The 18,515-nt window shown below is 42.6% G+C and overlaps 1 protein-coding gene across 2 annotated transcripts in view; it reads right to left on the reverse strand.

The window, feature by feature from the left end:
• acp1 (acid phosphatase 1) overlaps positions 1 to 15,807 on the reverse strand; it is a 32,813-nt gene extending 17,006 nt beyond the window's left edge. The window contains exons 1-3 of one of the 2 annotated variants that reach the window (XM_063222413.1): positions 15,737 to 15,807; positions 14,449 to 14,522; positions 5,061 to 5,174 (exon numbers count right to left, since the gene is read on the reverse strand). In XM_063222413.1, the coding sequence (XP_063078483.1) occupies positions 5,061 to 5,174; positions 14,449 to 14,522; positions 15,737 to 15,776 (228 nt within the window). In that variant the 5' untranslated portion in view covers positions 15,777 to 15,807. Of the gene's footprint in view, positions 1 to 5,060; positions 5,175 to 5,247; positions 5,362 to 14,448; positions 14,523 to 15,736 lie in introns of both variants that reach the window. The other variant, XM_063222415.1, reaches the window with a different exon arrangement.
• Positions 15,808 to 18,515: the final 2,708 nt, after the last annotated feature.

The following is an 18,515-nucleotide window of genomic DNA, read 5'->3' on the forward strand; positions in this document are numbered from 1 at the left end:
AACATACGCACGCCTGCACGCCCACAAACGTGCAGCTGGGAAAATGAGATGAGGGCTAACACCTTCTTAAAAAAGCTCCGCCCCCATACGCAAACAGTTGGGTCAAAGACGTCCGTAATGGCATTGTCATTCAGTGTAACGGATACCTTCTGCTGACTGTAACGGTAAAAAAACATGATTTTTAAATAGTTTCAAGTGAATGGATGACAGCCGAGGCTTTCATGAATTCACTGGGAAAAAATAAAATAAAAAGAGTCATGTTTTTTACAGTTGCAGTCAGCAGAAGGTATCCGTTACACTGAATGACAATGCCATTTTGGACGTCTTTGACCCAGTTGCACAAAGTATTATTGGCTGAAGGTGCCGCAAGATGTGTACAAGATTCACGGCACATACAACCCCATATTCTAAACTGCAAAAACATGCACAGTGCACACATAAAGTAACAATTTATGAATGTGTATGACAAACAAACACAAACTCAGTTACATGAACATGTATACGTGTGCACAGCATTGCTATAAACCACCACATAAATGAACGCAATGCACACAAACACTGCACAAGACTTTGACCTCCACTGACAGACTATGGTGGGCGGCTTTGGCTTGGAAGCCTATCCGATAACACCCCTCCCCCCCACCCACCATCCCCTGTCATCAGCGGTGGAGAGTTCAGAATTTCCAGTGGATTTATTTGTCCAAGTCAGTTTTTTTTCTATACTTATTTTTATCTTCCGGTGTCAAAAGTGCTTTTACTCATGCAAAACAGCACGGAGTCTTGTGGCTTGGCGAGGGGAGGCGAGGCAAGGCGAGGCGAGTAGGCCGCCATAGCAGCCATCAGGGACATGAGACATAGAGCTCATCAGCAGCAGAGTCATGGCTGGCAGAGAACAGTACATTACTAGGGGTGTAAATCAAAGCCTCCATGACAATACGATTCAATATCGATATCTTATTATTTGATGCGACGTGATTATTTTCGATTCTGAAGAATGCCCCACTGTACGATACATTACAATTTGATTCGACTTTTTTCCCAATAATTTTTCCACTTCTATTATCTTATGGAGCTAGGGCATTAGGCAGGGGCCAGCGATTTTATTATTTTCGATACTTCGATTATATCTCAATATATCGCGATACATTTCGATTATTATTCCCACCCCTAGAAATGACAGACCTAGCAGCACAACACATACAGAGATGGACAGATAGAAAGAGAAAGAAAAAGGGAGACATCGAGAAGAAGAAGAAGAAGGGAAAGAACAGAAAGAGACAGTAAGGATTCAGCTACAAATGACAGACAGGGTAGGTAGGAAGGACACTGGCAAGGGACAAGTAGTGTACCATATCAGCAGAAGCATGTACCTGTGTGTGTGTGTGTGTGTGTGTGTGTGTGTGTGTGTGTGTGTGTGTGTGTGTGTGTGTGTGTGTGTGTGTGTGTGTATGTTCATGTCTGCATGTGTGTGCAAGGTGTGAGGGCAACAAGGTGTGTGTGAGAGAGAGACCCAATGCTGTGTGCTGTTCTGCTTCAAAATGACAGTTTTCAGGATCTCCAGAATTACAACTAAATGGACCTCAGCAGAACCTTGTAGTGATACTGATGACAGATATGAAGAGAGAGGACTACTTGGGGAGCACAGCCTTCCACAGGCATGCACACTAGGGCTGCTTATAGCAAATGCATGCTCAACATCCATCGCTGGGGTCGGAGAAATAAAGCCCAATATGTCACGCGCAAAATATAAATGAAATATTAGCTCTGTACCCTGGTGTATTCTCCCCAAAAACAGTTTGTTTTGCCTTTAAACAATCGGAGCCGTTTGGTTTCACAAGAGAGACGGAAAGAATTCTCATCAGTCTTGCTCGCTGCTTTGCAGCTGTGGCCAGGAAGCTCTAATGACGGCCCCGCGGAGTCGAACGTGGAGCCCCAGTCCCTGCGCTCACTTGTTCTGCCGTCTGCTTGTTTGGAAAGCAGCCACGCTCGCAATTTCCTGAATGAATGGGATTACATGGAAGCCCTCTAAGCATTAACTTACAAGGATAAACACGGCAAAGTGCCGTAACAACACTATTTAAGCAGGGCAGGCCGATGTTCGAAAATAAAAGTGGCTAACGGTAAAGTAATGGTGTTGGAGCTACTGCAAAAGAAAGAACACGTTTGGTGATGGCCAACTAGTGCTCGATGCCAAAGGGTAAATGAAGGTCCTGAGGTGTTGGATTGTAAAACAGCTCATGGGACTTTTAAAATTGGTTTCTTGCATGTAGAGGAACAATAAAAATCCCCCATCGTGCTTTGATTACTCCAACAAATGACTCAGAAAAGTAGATGTGACAGGAAGTCAAGTCATGATGCACTTCAGATGTTCTTTACTCAGTGCGCCAAACACAAGAACAGGGAGTCACCTACTGAGTGTGTATTGAAAGGGGGGAAAAGAGTTTCTGTAAAATTAATAGATGATTTTTTCATGTTTGGTTGTTGAGCTCAGTGAGGGAGTTTGGTGTAGCTTCAATGCAGTGCTGGATGGGAAACTAGGTTTTGTTAGAAGAAGATTGTTTTTGGATGAAGGTAAAGAGGTCAGAACCTTGCAAACTGATAGTGTGTGAAATGATTTTTCTTTCCAAACTGCTGGCAACATGTGGGTTTGTATTTCCATTTTCTTGTATGCTTATGATATCAGAAAGGGGTTAGCCATCAATCTCAATTCCCAGCACCCGTAAGTCTCTGTGGAGGCCATCTAATCTGACGTGTTTGAACTGTCACGCAAGAACATCTCTATGGACATATCAGTTATAGTTGCAGAGACAGACAGCATAGCCAAGGACACCAATCATCGCACCATCCATTTTAGTTCACTTAATATTTTAAAGATGTCAGAAAACAGTGTTTTCATTGGGTTTATGAAAAAGTGCTATTTTAAAAGGCACACTGTGCAGGAAATGGTCAAAAAGGTACTGCAACTATGCTGCTCATTGAAACTGGGCTGCCTATTGCCAAATTTGATCTTCACATGAAAGTTTACTAATTAACCCATTGATGCCTGATGTTGCGTTGTGCAACACTGGCCCTGGCGCCTGGAGCGGCATTACGCAACATTCAGATTCATGAGACAACTTTATTAAAAATCTCTATTTGTTTGAGATGAATGAACACATTCTAATGAAAGATGAGGGTCTCAGTGTTTAAATGCAATTTAGTGCATATTTTTATGTGCTTCAGAAGCTGAGATATTTAGGTTTTTGTAGGCTGAGGGTAGCTTTACTTAAAGGCCAACTTCCGATAAAACTCAGTTTTACTCACTCCTTTCGAAGATCGGACGGTCACCCCAAGTTAAACTCACTTGCAAGGCTCTCATAGCGGTGCGTCAACTCTCCTGGCTGTGTTTCCCGGTGTTTCCCAATTTACATCAATAATGCAGAGAAACGAGCGAATCACGAAAGCCTTTCTGTGTTTCGTCACGTCGAAAGAAGGCGTTGCCCACAAAGGTTTATATCGACCCATTTATCTAAAAACATGTCGAGTATTTTTTTTCTGCTTGTTTTCAAAGCAAGCAACGTCTGGTGGCCCGAAACATAGCTTAGCTTAGCTATCAGCTGGTTGCTACTCTCAGGTACACACACAGCACAAAGCCTCATACATAAAGCCTGCCCACTCCGGTTGCTCTGTGCCTGCAGCTCGCCTAGGGGTCGCTGTCGAAAGAGCACAGCCCTGAATGGAGCCTGCACGCCTCCGTTGGCGCCCCTATAGTGCAGTACCACCCGGAGAAGTGGCGACTCTGTTTCCCATTACATTCACTCCAAGGACTGGAGGACTGAGCCAATCAGAGACGCGTTTCTTTGAGAGCAGGAGGAGTGAGCCAATCAGAGACGCATTTCCACGAGAAACACGGAACACCCTCTCGTTTCTCCACAAGCCACCTTGCCAGTTTGCAAAAACGTCTTGAAACAAAGCAACCAGAACGTTTTTTAAAACAGGACCAACGCGTAACACATTCAATAACAATTGGGAACACGGCAATATTAATTAAATGACGTTGAGAGGCCATCTTTAAAAAGGGCTCAGGCATTCAGCATCCTTTTTTGCAGGTGCCTTAGGCGTCAATGGGTTAATAAACAAATATTTTCCAGTATGGTCCGAGTACAGTCATTTTTGCAGCTAAAAATGGCTATTTTTGGAAATTCAAAATGGCGGACCATGGAGAAGATCCCCCTTTTCATGTATGAAAAGTGCAATTTTTCCAGTCATAATGAATACTTAAAATGTTATGGTGGTGGTAAGTATTCATGAAAAAGGTAACATTAGTGAATGGGCAGCATGAATTCTGGAAATAAACAACTAAAAATCTCACACAGTGTCGCTTTAAAGGACTTCTGGCTATGTTTGTGTGCTTTTTTCTTACTAGATTTTTTTTTTTAAGCTGGGGTTACTGTGCAAATTGGGATGGGCGGAGTAATTGCAAATACATAATGATTATCACTATGGTCATTTTTCCTGTGGATTCAATGTTTTCATCATCTGTACATGGATTAGATTCTCATCAAACTACCAGGATGTTAATAATCAACTTACTGTGCATTTACAATCTCATTGAGCCCATTTATATGCACATCAATAAACCGTTTATAATCAGGCTTTTGGAGAAACCGGTTTATTAAAATGCAATGTAAACGGAATAAACAGTTTATCACATTTGCAAGCCTTGAATTTCAGTTTCATGTCACAAACTTGTGTGGAACACATGAAACTGACAGACTGCATGTAAGCGGCAATAAACAGTTTACTCCAATAACCGGTAAATTCCAATAACCCGATTACTGCGGTAATTTAAACAGGCTCACTGTTCATACTTTTGCTACCAAACAATGTTAAGGCTCCAATTGTTAAGCCTCCTAAATAAAATTAAAAACACAGTTCGAGTTCAGATTCTACTGACTGCGTGTGCGTAATGAATGTAGTGTACTGTATATGCATGATCATGTGTGTGTGTGTAGGGTAAGGGACTGTGAGGGGACGTCCGGAAGTATGCAGTACACTGGTGTGTATATATATTCATGTACCTGCTGTGCCCGGTGGCCCGTCTCAATGCCATGCTTTTGCAGGCAGGCCAGGCCACGAGAGTCAGGTCGGCTGCCCGTGTTAAAGTCTGAGGTCGCGCTGCTGTCAATGAGCCACTGTGGGAACACACACACACAAGAAAAAGATACACCTGGTTCAGGTGAGTGAGGACTGGGGGCGGGGCCGTACCTGTCGGGCGACGTGACGCATGTTCACCCCGTGTCGCTTCATGCAGGCTTGGCCGCGGTGGTCTGGAGGGTTGCCGATCTCATAGGTGGAGGTGGCCGCGCTGTCGATACGCCACTGGGTAGCCGTGCAGTGATGAGTAGGGGGCACACACATGCATAAACACACATGCATGTATTCACACACACACACACACACACACACACACACACACACACACACACACACACACACGTGCACGCACACACACGTGCACGCACACACACGCACACACCAAGCAACAACAGCATGCTCAAGGACACAGGGGAATAAACAGCATAACAATCATGACATCAATCCAAACAGTTACACATACTACACCTTTAAAATGCTGGACAACACCTGACACATAGGATCAAAAACTAAAGATTTACAAGAACATTTGGAAAAGTTTGAATGTTATAGGCTTAGTACACACGCAAAAGCACACACACACACACACACACACACACACACACACACACACACACACACACACACACACACACACACACACACACACACACACACACACACACACACGCACCAGTGGGTCAGACGCAGGTTCGCCGACAAGCTCTGATAAGACACAGATTTTTCTTCTACACGACATAAACCTCAACTTCCGCTTTGATTATAAGCGATTTACAGTTATTACAGGGTTTTAGTCACAGTCCCTGAGCGAGATTAGACAGAGGAAAGTGTAGGTAGGGAGTAGACTCAAGCTTGCTGGTGACCTTTTACCGTTCTACCATAGAGAGCCTGCTGACCTACAGTATGCAGTGTCAGTGTGGCACTCAAGTTGCACTGAGGCTGACAGGAAGAGACTGCAGAGGGTGACCAAAACAGCGCAAGAAATCAGAGAGTGCGTTCCAATATGCGACCTTGCGTCCTCCACTTGTGCTTGTGGCCTCGTAGCAGGAAGTAATACGTCATGATGACATCACTGACTACAGCATTATATTTCAATATCTCGCAAAAGCTGAACTGTAAAGTAATTTTCTCATTTGTAAACTGGATGGTGATTGAAGAATAGTCCCCCAAAAATTGTTGTGGCTAGGCTGACAGCGGCTAGGCTGACAAACTTAATTGTTTCCTCCACGGAGGCGGGGCATCAGCAAAACGTGAGGCCACAAGCACAAGTGGAGGACGCAAGGTCGCATATTGGAATGCACCCATAGGCTGCCCCCCTGCCTCCCATAACCACCACTTATAACTCACAGTGCCAAAGTAGAGTCAGGACAGGAGTATCATTAAATACCCCTTGCACCCTGGCTTTCATCTCCTCACACTATTGCCCTCCCTCTGGCAGGTACTACAGATCCATAGCAGTCAGAACCAACAGAAGGTTGCCACAACACTGAACAGACACTTTCAGGAATGTGTCCACTTATCAAGGACTCCGTGCGCCTCGTAGGGAGGCTTAAAATCTCATTATTCTTTGTATAATGACAATAAAAGACCTTGTATTTGGGTCATTTCACGTGAAATCAGACACTTTGGGACCCGACCGACCCGGATTTCAATCATACTTGGTGTGCCTTTTCAGTAGCAAGGTAGCACCACAGCACTGCATTGGTTTGAATCTGACACTAATATTAAGGGAGAAACAGACTAGGAAAGGTTCACATGTGAGGGTAGGACACTATACATTCAGCCTTGAATATATCAGTCAGTGTTAGTCACAAAAAGATGCCTGTGGTGTTGTTTGAAAGCTCTTTTCTGGCTCTACATATTACACAATTACAACTACTCTCAGAATATGAATTATGATAAATTGAAAAATTAAAAATTGAATATCTAAAAAACGTATATTTTAAAATGGCCAGTTCCTTGTCCAAACGTAGCCGGCAATGTCATGTACAGCACCTAAAATGCTGGTGTTCGGTTTGTTATTCATTTCAGAGAGAATTTGACTCACAAATATGGCGTCATACAGACCACTTACTAATAATATGGTAATACCATAGTAGCATCACATGACAAAACAAAAACAAAACAAAAATGGTCAGTGTCCATGGTCCCAGGTTTCAGAAACTAAGGCAGATGTCCATTTATACACACCAAATGATGATATGTGAATGTTTGAACATTCCTTCTCTGTGTACCTGTGCCATCTTCCCTTTACCGTACTTTAAAGAGATAATCAATGGCTACACTCTCATTTTGTACTCTACCAGTGCATTTGAAGCAACAGCTGTGTCTTTTGTAGATAATGTATAAGTACGTCCCGTTGCAGTTACAGGTTCCACTACCAGAAGCACATCCTGATGATCCATGACAAGTCTATCTGGTCTGAAGGGAAAAGTGAAGGATGGAGATGGCCCATGAGGATGCAGGAAGTTCAGTTTCACCTCTCCAGTGCTCGGCATACATTCCTCAGCACATGCTAGCCACCAGTTGCCATCATATACAGCTACAACATACCCTTTGATGCTTGAAAATGTAACACATTCCTTTACTGAGCTCACTCTTTCAACTCTGCCTTCTCTGAATGCTCAAAATAACTAACTTCCACTGTGTCCATTGACAATGGGCAGAAGCTGTGTAGTTTTTGAGTACCTGGAATAGTTCTTGCAGATTCAAACCTTTTCAACAGGTTCTCAGCTTCATGATGGTACATCTCTGTTGTGGCAAACTGGCAATGGATGTTCTTGACATTATCCTTGACTGACTCCCTTGAACCAGGAACGTTTTTAAAACTATAGTTTTGTAATTCAAGATGCTATTCAATCATCTCACTGGAACAACCAGTGCAGGCCACAATCCATCCATTTGTATGCTACTACCAAGATCAGTTGAAACTGGAAAAAAAATCTGTTTTGTTGTTATTTCAGACTGCAAATTTTCACGATACAATTGCTGTACATCTGTTTCAGAAGCTCCTAATTCAGTTCCTCAATGACACTTCATCAATGACAGAACATCCAAAGAAGATCCTATATTTTTTTCTGATGGCTGTGCTGCACAATATAAGAACCTTAAAAACACAACAAATTTGTGCCACCACGAGGCAGATTTTCACATACCTGCAGAGTGGCACTTTTTTTGCCACATCACATGGCAAAGGTCCATGTGATGGCGTTGGAGGGACAGTTAAATGGCTTGCTGCACGAGCAAGTCTGCAACGTCCTATTGACAATTAAATTGTAACGCCATACCAACTGTTTGAATTTGTCAAGGATAATGTCAAGAACATCCATTGCCAGTTTGCCACAACAGAGATGTACCATCATGAAGCTGAGAACCTGTTGAAAAGGTTTGAATCTGCAAGAGAACTATTCCAGGTAGTCAAAAAACTACACAGCTTCTGCCCAATTGTCAATGGACACAGTGGGGAAGTTAGGCCATTTTGAGCATTCAGAGAAGGCCAGAGTTGAAAGAGTGAGCTCAGTAAAGGAATGTATTACATTTTCAAGCATCAAAGGGTATGTTGTAGCTGTATATGATGGCAACTGGTGGCTAGCATGTGCTGAGGAATGTATGCCGAGCACTGGAGAGGTGAAACTGAACTTCCTGCATCCTCATGGGCCATCTCCATCCTTCACTTTTCCCTTCAGACCAGATAGACTTGTCATGGATCATCAGGATGTGCTTCAGGTAGTGGAACCTGTAACTGCAACGGGACGTACTTATACATTATCTACAAAAGACACAGCTGTTGCTTCAAATGCACTGGTAGAGTACAAAATGAGAGTGTAGCCATTGATTATCTCTTTAAAGTACGGTAAAGGGAAGATGGCACAGGTACACAGAGAAGGAATGTTCAAACATTCACATATCATCATTTGGTGTGTATAAATGGACATCTGGCTTAGTTTCTGAAACCTGGGACCATGGACACTGACTATTTTTGTTTTGTTTTTGTTTTGTCATGTGATGCTACTATGGTATTACCATATTATTAGTAAGTGGTCTGTATGACGCCATATTTGTGAGTCAAATTCTCTCTGAAATGAATAACAAACCGAACACCAGCATTTTAGGTGCTGCTCATGACATTGCCGGCTACGTTTGGACAAGGAACTGGCCATTTTAAAATATAGGTTTTTTAGATATTCAATTTTTAATTTTTCAATTTATCATAATTCATATTCTGAGAGTAGTTGTATTCCAAGGTGATTGTGTAATATGTAGAGCCAGAAAAGAGCTTTCAAACAACACCACAGGCATCTTTTTGTGACTAACACTGACTGATATATTCAAGGCTGAATGTATAGTGTCCTACCCTCACATGTGAACCTTTCCTAGTCTGTTTCTCCCTTAATATTAGTGTCAGATTCAAACCAATGCAGTTCTGGGGTGCTACCTTGCTACTGAAAAGGCACACCAAGTATGATCGAAATCCGGGTCGGTCGGGTCCCAAAGTGTCTGATTTCACGTGAAATGACCCATTTGTATTTGTAAACCAGCCTCCTTAGCCATGACTGCCCACTTCCACACTAACCCATTTATGCCTTAAACACTTGTTAACCCTCTAGCTACCAGATTTTTTTTTGAATAGGCTGGAATTCTACCAAGAATTCTGAGGAAAAATTTACATTTTGGTCATATTTTAAATAATGTCAAATAACTTGAAAAGAAATGAAAAGTGTACACTTTCAAATGGTATATCATTTATGGATAATTAATTGTTCAGTATTCCCATAGAGTGCCTTTGATGTGGATTAAATGATAAAAATGTGATAAAATCCGATATTATCTAGGCCTATCTATCTATATATCTATATATTTAGGCCTATCTATCTATCTATCGATCTATCTATCTATCCTTCCGTCCATCCATCCATCCATCCATCCATCCATCCAGGGTCAAAGTTGAACAATGAACATGTGACGACAACAAATGTCGTTCACCCAGAAGTCCTGTTTTCAAGCGGTAGGCCTATGGATTATATGCGATAACTGTAATGGACTACACTAGCTAATAATGTTTGAACTGAACCATGCCAAAGACGTGTAAGGATAACCGTAGAAGTGTCCGCGATAGCAGACAGGACATGAATGGAGCTCTAAGGAGCCCCCCCCCCCCCAAATTTGGCACAGGTAAGACGCGCCAGGCATCACCGACTAATACGGAATTGAAGTGCTACAAACACCACGTTGGTAGGCTATTATTGGAAGTTAGCATTCAACTCAACGTCTTCACGCATATTTTTATGAAGGACAACGTGGAGTAGTAACAGTCCTTGACTGCTTTGCCAAAGCTGACACGCAAAATGGGTATTCCATGCTGCGCTTCCTTCACACGATGCGCCTGTTGCACAGAGCTGTCGCTGTTCGTTGTTCCAGGAAACTAAGATAGTTGGATACCAACATATGGTTTGACTCTGAAAACACACCGAAGACAGTTTACATTTTTAATATGTAGCGTGTAGACATCGGCTGGACAGTTGTGTTTGCTATTTAGGACCATGGCAGAACCCATCACAGTTGAACACCATCTCATAAGCCTAATAAAACAACATGATCTAAAAATAGCCTAAATAGTCATAAACATGTGCTGTTGACCATGAAAATAGATCGAAGAAGGTTGGAAGTTTTCATATTTAGTGTATATTGGTTGTAGAAACAGAATGGTTGTGTTTGTAGCCATTCAATCTCGGACGGCCGTCATTTGAATTGACGGCAGATTGCCAAGTCGCATAAAGCGGCGCATCTCGAAATAAAATCTTAAATACTGAAAAATAAAATAATATAAACATATAGTTTTTATACTGAAAGTATATCGAGGAGGGTCTGTAATATTGAGCTAAAGTGTTTGAAAGCTGGAAAAACTGCATGATGTACAGATCCAGTCGGACGTTCACGGCCGTTATGGTAGCTAGAGGGTTAAAAGCCTAATTTTTTATTTTCATTTTTTTTAACGTATGGTCAGCCTATAAAAACCTAAATATGTGCCTCTGAAGCACATAAAAATATGAAATCAATTAACTCTAACATTTAAATAAAAAAATCTCACATTTTCATGAGCCTGACAGTTGCGTCTGGCAGTGCCCGGCTCTAGTGTCAATATGCGGCATCCAGCATTATTGGGTTCGATTGTAACCGTGTTCAAGTGTATTATGACAGTCAAAGGAGAAGTGTACAAGGTCTTGAATATTCAGTCAGATTCCACTCAAATTATTCTAAATAATCCCCACTGTGAGTGTCATTTCAAAACACACAAAATATGACAAGGCAGAACTTAACAGTCACTGTAGCCAGGCTAGACCAAATCAGCCACCCAACTCAATCAAATCTGTAAAACTGTGTTAAGGAGGATTATCACAAATCTGCAATTCAGAGACACATATTGTTAGAGACAATTTAAGGCCAGTTACTATTATTGTGCAGTCATGGGTGCAATCAACCGGCTCGTGTGTCAGGTTTGTAGCACGCAGGTTCGATTCCAAACAAGGGGTGCATTTCTGAAAAGCATAGCTGTTAGCAGTTAGCAACTTTGGTTTTTGCCAATGGGAAATTGCATTGCAACCAACAAAGTAGCTAACATAGTTAGCAACTGCGCTTTCCAGCAATGCAGCGCAGAACTAACTAAACAGCTGGCTGAGAGGAGTGATTAACCAGCGCTCTCCCCCATCCTGGGAATGGTAACGTCCTGCCACACTGCAATGCTCTCCCCCATCCTGGGAATGGTAACGTCCTGCCACACTGCAATGCTCTCCCCCATCCTGGGAATGGTAACGTCCTGCCACACTGCTACCTTTGTGGTAGTTGTGCCCCCTCACACTGGTGTGGCATAAATGCAAGTTGGTTTTGTGCACTGGGAGTCGTAATGCCAATTAGACTTTCCCAGTAGGACTTTCATAAGGCGATTACATTACATCCTGTACTGCAGATCAACTTGCAAAACGCCCAAAATGCACATATTCGATATAAAAGGCTCAGCGCAGATTACAGTATAACTCAGTTTGTAAGCTACTAATGAAGGGACCTTTTCACCATTTGCAGTACACTAGTTGCAGATCCGACTCTACCCTTATCAGGCCATGCAAGAATCAGTCATGCACAAATTAGTCAACAACCTCCTTGGTCCTGAAAACACACAGAAAAATATTTCCACATACAGTAATACATACGGTGCCATCTAGACATATAAGGTATTAACTATGAATTACACAGTCAGCAGAGTATACAGCCTGCAACTCTTATGACAGGGGTGTCAAACTCAAATTGACCGAGGGCCAAGATCTAAATCTGGGATGAAGTAAGGGACCAAACTCAATGTGTTTCTTTAGAAAATGGACTTAACTTGTCCATATACTCTAGAGGTGCTCCGATCACCATTTTTTGGCCCGATCACCGATACCGATCACCAAAAATCTTTATCTGCCGATTACCGATCATTGCCGATCACAAAAATGATTTCCTATTTTTTTAATAGCCTATTAATTATCCTTATTGAATACCATTTCTGCCCATAAACCAATCAATCTTAATTTGCACATGTCTATTATTAGGCTATTATTATTATTATTATTATTATTATTATTATTATCTTTCAGACTAGTGTTGGTAATACAGTCTACAGTATTAATCAATATATAAGTTATTGCATAGAATAACTAAACTATTTAAGATTGAATTGAAACTGAAACATTACATCAAATAGTCTTCCACATACGAGAAAAAAAACAACCTGTCGCTTTAAATGAGCAGCCTCGTGAGGAGAGCCCCTCCCCTCTCTGTCACCGTCCACAGTTGCAGTGCTCCACTACCGTTCTGAATCTCTCTCTCAAGTTTTAACCACACCTGTCGCCGTTTGGTGTTTCAGCGACTATCAAACTAATCGACTGACTGCCAATTACAACTTTGAAAACAATAATTGACATGTTTGTGCTGACAACGTGAAGTTGTCGCGTGCTGACCGAGGCAACTACACAGGTTATAACGTCAAATGGCTCGCTTGCGAGTACTCAATCGCAAATTACATTGTCAGGTAAACGCCGCATGGATCGGAAAATCAGATCATTGTTGATGCAGATATTATGCATGGTGGAAATGAAGGGGGGGATGGCGAAAAGTTATAGACAAGCAAAGATGCCTTCTTTTGGTGCAGTTGCAGCTGTGCAGAACCAGCGCCTACATGCAGCGCCAGGTGTAAAGGCAAAAGTGGTTGCGTGAGGAATTCAATATCTCTCGATCGGTTTTTTGATCGGCATGTTTTTCCGATCACCGATCAGGCTATTTTTGGCCATTATCGGCCGGTCATGATCGGCAGCCGAGCAATCGGAGCACCTCTAATACACACACTTACATAGTCATATTAAACAGATTTCCATCATAAAAATATGGCTGCACATATTCTGCTGCACATGAATGTGAGCCTTTTCACTGACCTGGGTCCACTCATATTCCTGTGACACACGAAATTTCATGTTCAAGTCTTATTACATTATAAATTAGTAGGGATGCACCGATACCACTTTTTTGAAAACCGAGACAAGTACGAGTACATTAATGTGTGTACTTGCCGATACCGAGTACCAATACCAATACCTTTTACCACCAAAATTTTTCCACCTGTGATATTTGTATTGTCCATTTCCATGTAGATTTAAATGTTATTAAATGTATGAGGTGGCACTTTTTTCCCATGCTGCTTTCAAGTCCACAGAACGTGACAAGATTTTGCATTGTTTTGTGTAATAGCAGTATCGTTCCTGGTATCGGCAAGTGCTTGACGAGTACAAGTACGAGTATAATGAGCAGTATCGGCAGCCGATACCGATACCAGTATCGGTATCGGTGCATCCCTATAAATTAGTGGTGCATGTGGGCCATAATCTACACAGTGCACCTTTAAGAACATGATGTTATTAATATTAGAACTGTCTGCCTTTTACATGTTCATCCTATGACTGACACATCAGAGGCAGAAGATCTTCATCTGGACTGTTTTTTAGATGTGAAAATCACATTTCTACATCCCAACCTCCTAAGAGGGACATCAGATGAAAACAAAACCTGAAGGAATTTAAGACATTGAGTGGTGTGTATCACATGTTTTCAATATATAATTCCCCTCCTCAGTCTACACTGGCCCATCCAAAAAAAACTGGGCAAAACAGACTGTTTGAATCTACTTCACGTTATGTTTTTGCTCAACTCCCTTCCGTTGAGGAAAAGGGCCAGGGTTTCGGCAAAGCAAAGTGGAATTTGGTCTTGCGTGAGAGGCTGACTTACGTTATCGACTACGCCTTTGTCAGTGGCGAGCTTTCTGAAGACGGCTTCTGCGATGGGGGACCTGCAGATGTTCCCTGGTGGAGTTCAAGTCAGAGAGAGAGAGAGAGAGAGAGAGAGAGAGACAGAGAGAGAGAGAGAGAGAGAGAGAGAGAGAGAGAGAGAGAGAGAAGAGGAAGAAGAGTGAGACATCACTCAGATCTTATGCCTGGACAATCAGCAGTGCGCCTTCCAGATCATTTCCACAGCAGAAAAGTAGTGTTTCCTTTAGAACATTCGCTAGTCAACTCAAAGTGGGTGGGGGGGTTAGCCGGTATGAGACCATCATAATTGGAAAGGCTATAGTAGGCCTTTGCGGCGATGCAGTTTCATTTGAAAATAGGATGCGAAACCCTCCTTCAGACAGTATGAAAGCCTACATTAGACATCTTTATGCGAAGCAACTTTAGTTAGACAATACATTTTGGATGTGAAAAAAAATAGTTTTTTAGGGGACATAGTCAGGATGTGAGATGTCAGTTCTCAAGGTGGCCGCCTGAACTATTAAGTGCCTGAGGGAAACCACAGGATAGACATTAGAGCACATACACACCGTGCTAACTTCGTTACTGCATAACCTGCAAACGCCAGTATGATGGCTGGCTGGTACTTGACTTGCATGACCAGTTCTTCAGGACATCAGCAAATCTCTACGGCTCTGGGCCTGGCTAAATGGCTTGGCTAATGACGTAAGGTGAGGATGCACATTTCATTTCCGTCACGCGCCGCGCGTTCAATGCACCCCGCTACAATGTAACACCGTGCTACCACAGCCGTTCATATACAGAAACTCTCTGGTGACTTTGGACGTTCAATTAAATGTGTGGCTGTCAGGGGCAGATTAATGTGCGCAATGGTAAATGCAAAATTTAACAATATGCTATGACAGTAAACAACAAGGCGCTAACCGGCGAATTAGCTATCCTACACTAGAACAGCCTATCTGATGATTCTGCACATAATGTGCAGTGACACAATGGGTAATCGCGTTTGATTTTTTTTACTGTTTCCACAAACACTAGAGCAATTCTACAGTAATTATTGCCTACGTGACACAGGTCCAACTTCATTTCACCCGAGACCTGTCATGACGAGCACCAGTCTCACATGCACGTATAATAATGCACACCACCTCCAGCCCAGATGTAGAACTACAGACAGAGATTTCCCTTGTAGCATGAAATGGTGTTTTAGAATATAGAATAACCGCAATGCTTGCAGATGACTTTTACATAAGTTGTAGAAGTCTTACCCAAGCACACGAACAGGACAGACTTCGACCGGGTGGCCATGTTGATTATTATGGTCCTTTCAATAGCTGTCTCTCGCAATGCCTGTTTGTAAATGTGGACTTTATAATACCGGTAAGAGAGAAACAGCATGGCATTTTTATGGAATGCCAAATGAGACACGCTTAATTACAGACATCAAAGGAATGGAAAAAGCTTCATCATGATATCAAAGTATCTCTGTTATCATGCCTGTGTTTGTAGAATGATGTGTAGTGGGCCAAATAAAAGCAAGCAAGTAAGTAAACAAACAAACAAGCAAGCAAGCAAACAAACAAACAAACAAACAAACAAACAAACAGCTACACCCAGTAAAATAAGCTTAGGCCTACCCATAGGCTATTATGAAGTTTTATAATTTTAGGAACAAGTTGCTCCCAAGATAGGAAAATCTTCTTAAAGTCTTGACCTTGGCTTATGGGAGGTCATGAGAAATGACAAATAAAGCTGTGTGTGTGTGTGTGTGTGTGTGTGTGTGTGTGTGTGTGCAGGGAATCTGACAAGGGGGGACAAAGGGGTCAGTTGTCCCAGGCCCATGGAGATTGGGACCCCATAATTGGGTTCCATGACATGGAATGTAATGTGGCCTTTTCAGAGGACTTTGTCCCAGGCCCAGCCAAAGCTGTCAGCGGCCCTGTGTGCGTGTGTGTTTTTTTATTTTAACAGAGCAGAGCGACTTATTAAGTCCTGCCTTCGGCTACAGTAGGGCTACTAGGCCTACCTCTAGTGGCCTAGTAGGCCGCCTACTTATGAAATCAGATTAGACTTAAGGGCGTTTGTCCTGCCATTAGTTTCAGTCATCTACGGACCAAAGATCACACTGGTTTTCTGGATCCTCAAAGGTATGTGACAGACCACTAACAAAGAGGCCAGCCAAGCATTACAGGGCAATGTATACGGTAGGTTGCATTTTCCGGCGCAGACACTCATGGAGCATTCATGATGAGCTACAGGGCTTAAGGAGTTGGGCTTGTAGCACAAGGGTTGCTGGTTCGATTCCTAACATGGATGGGTGGGAGGAGTGAATGATCAGAGCTCTCCTACTCCAGCCTCCCGAGTGACTGAGACAGCTCCAGCAATACATGATATTGCAATGCATAGCCTACATACAGGATAAGCAGCGGCCTGGGCTGAAGTATTTGTTGCAGGAGGTCCCCAATATACGGCTCCCCTGCCTATTGCCATTCCTGTCGAGGTGCTCCACTGCACATGTGCAGCAAGGGATTTTATTCCATTGCAGTGCTACAGCATGCTGTATGATTACAATGACAAAATGGTACATACAGTGAGATTACATTATCCTAAATGCATTGATGAGAAATGTTCCTGGTCTTCCATTTGTGAGAATAGGCCTACCTCTAGCGATGACTCTCATTTGACGACTTGTGCACAGTAGGCCTATACACTATTCTGAGCTCATATGGTCCCGTTTGATTTCAGTGTTAAATGTAACCTGTTTGAGTGTTGAATTAACACTGTGTTGCCTCTATATAGTGTTAAATCCATGTTCAGACAACACTCAAAGAATGAATTGAACACTAAATCAGATAGGACCATTTGCTCTGAACAGAAGAGTGTTGGATCTAGACCGCTTATGTCACTGTAGTGAGGTGAAAAGAAAGACAAAACACAGGACATCACTGCCAGAAAATAATTGGTTTCCAAGTCAAACTACTCCCAACAAGACTATAATCTGTCCCATGATGTCCAAAAAGACCAGATCTCAAAAGGCTGGTGGTCACTGAACTCTGTGTTGGAGCAGTGCCTGGATTCTGTCTCCCTTTCTTGTACCGACTTGAGGCCAGTTGCACATCTGGGAGGGTTTGGTAAAAATGCAAGGGGTGTCCGCGTGCATGTGTACTACATGTGTTTGAAATTTGTTTCTCTCTGATTCTATCACATCTGCATGTCTCATCAGCCAGAGACAGGGCCGCTGACAGCTTTGGCTGGGCCTGGGACAAAGACATCTGAAAGAGCCCCAAAACCAATCAATACAATGTAATGAGGATCCAATTTTGGGCTCCCTCTCTGCCTGGGCCCGGGACAAGTTACCCCTTTGTCCGCCCCCTGTCGGCTTCCCTGGCCAGAGATATGGGAGAGGAGGGCCAAACGGCTGTTTCTGCTTTTGGTGTTAGACGTCACCTCCATCACCACGGCTCTGATATTTTGTCTTTTGTAGCGAATTGTAAATGAAAATAATACCAATGATAAATCAATACAAACTTTAAATAAAAAATCTCCAGAACCCGTGACAGTGAATGAACACATGATAGGCCAGATATCCCAAATTTCTGACGGCCCCATACACATTTTTTCATGACACGGACTGAGCTACATAAGTTGTAGGCTAATAAGCCTATAGATATGTTATGGCAGTCTACAACTGGAAATGGTGTTTCAAACAGAATATTGAACAATTATGTTATATTAATTATTAGCTAATATTTATCAGTTTTCTTTTTTCACACACTTTCAGACATTTCAGGCGACCCCATTTGAATTCCAGGTGACCCCACATGGGGTGCCGACCCCTGTGTTGAAAAACACTGCGATATGCTGTCTTTTGTTGCCAACCAATGCATCGTTCAGTGGCCCAAGGAACTGGAGACTGCTGCTATGGAGAGCATTTCCAGAAAAGCAGATAAGAGGGAGAATGGAGGGAGGAAGGAAGTGGGACAGGAGATGGCAGTGTTAAAAAGTAGCGAGGCGATGCAGGCGGAGAAATACTAAGAAATCTCTGAT

Source organism: Engraulis encrasicolus, chromosome 18, assembly GCF_034702125.1.
Source record: "Engraulis encrasicolus isolate BLACKSEA-1 chromosome 18, IST_EnEncr_1.0, whole genome shotgun sequence".
In the NCBI taxonomy this organism is placed as follows: Eukaryota; Metazoa; Chordata; class Actinopteri; order Clupeiformes; family Engraulidae; genus Engraulis; species Engraulis encrasicolus.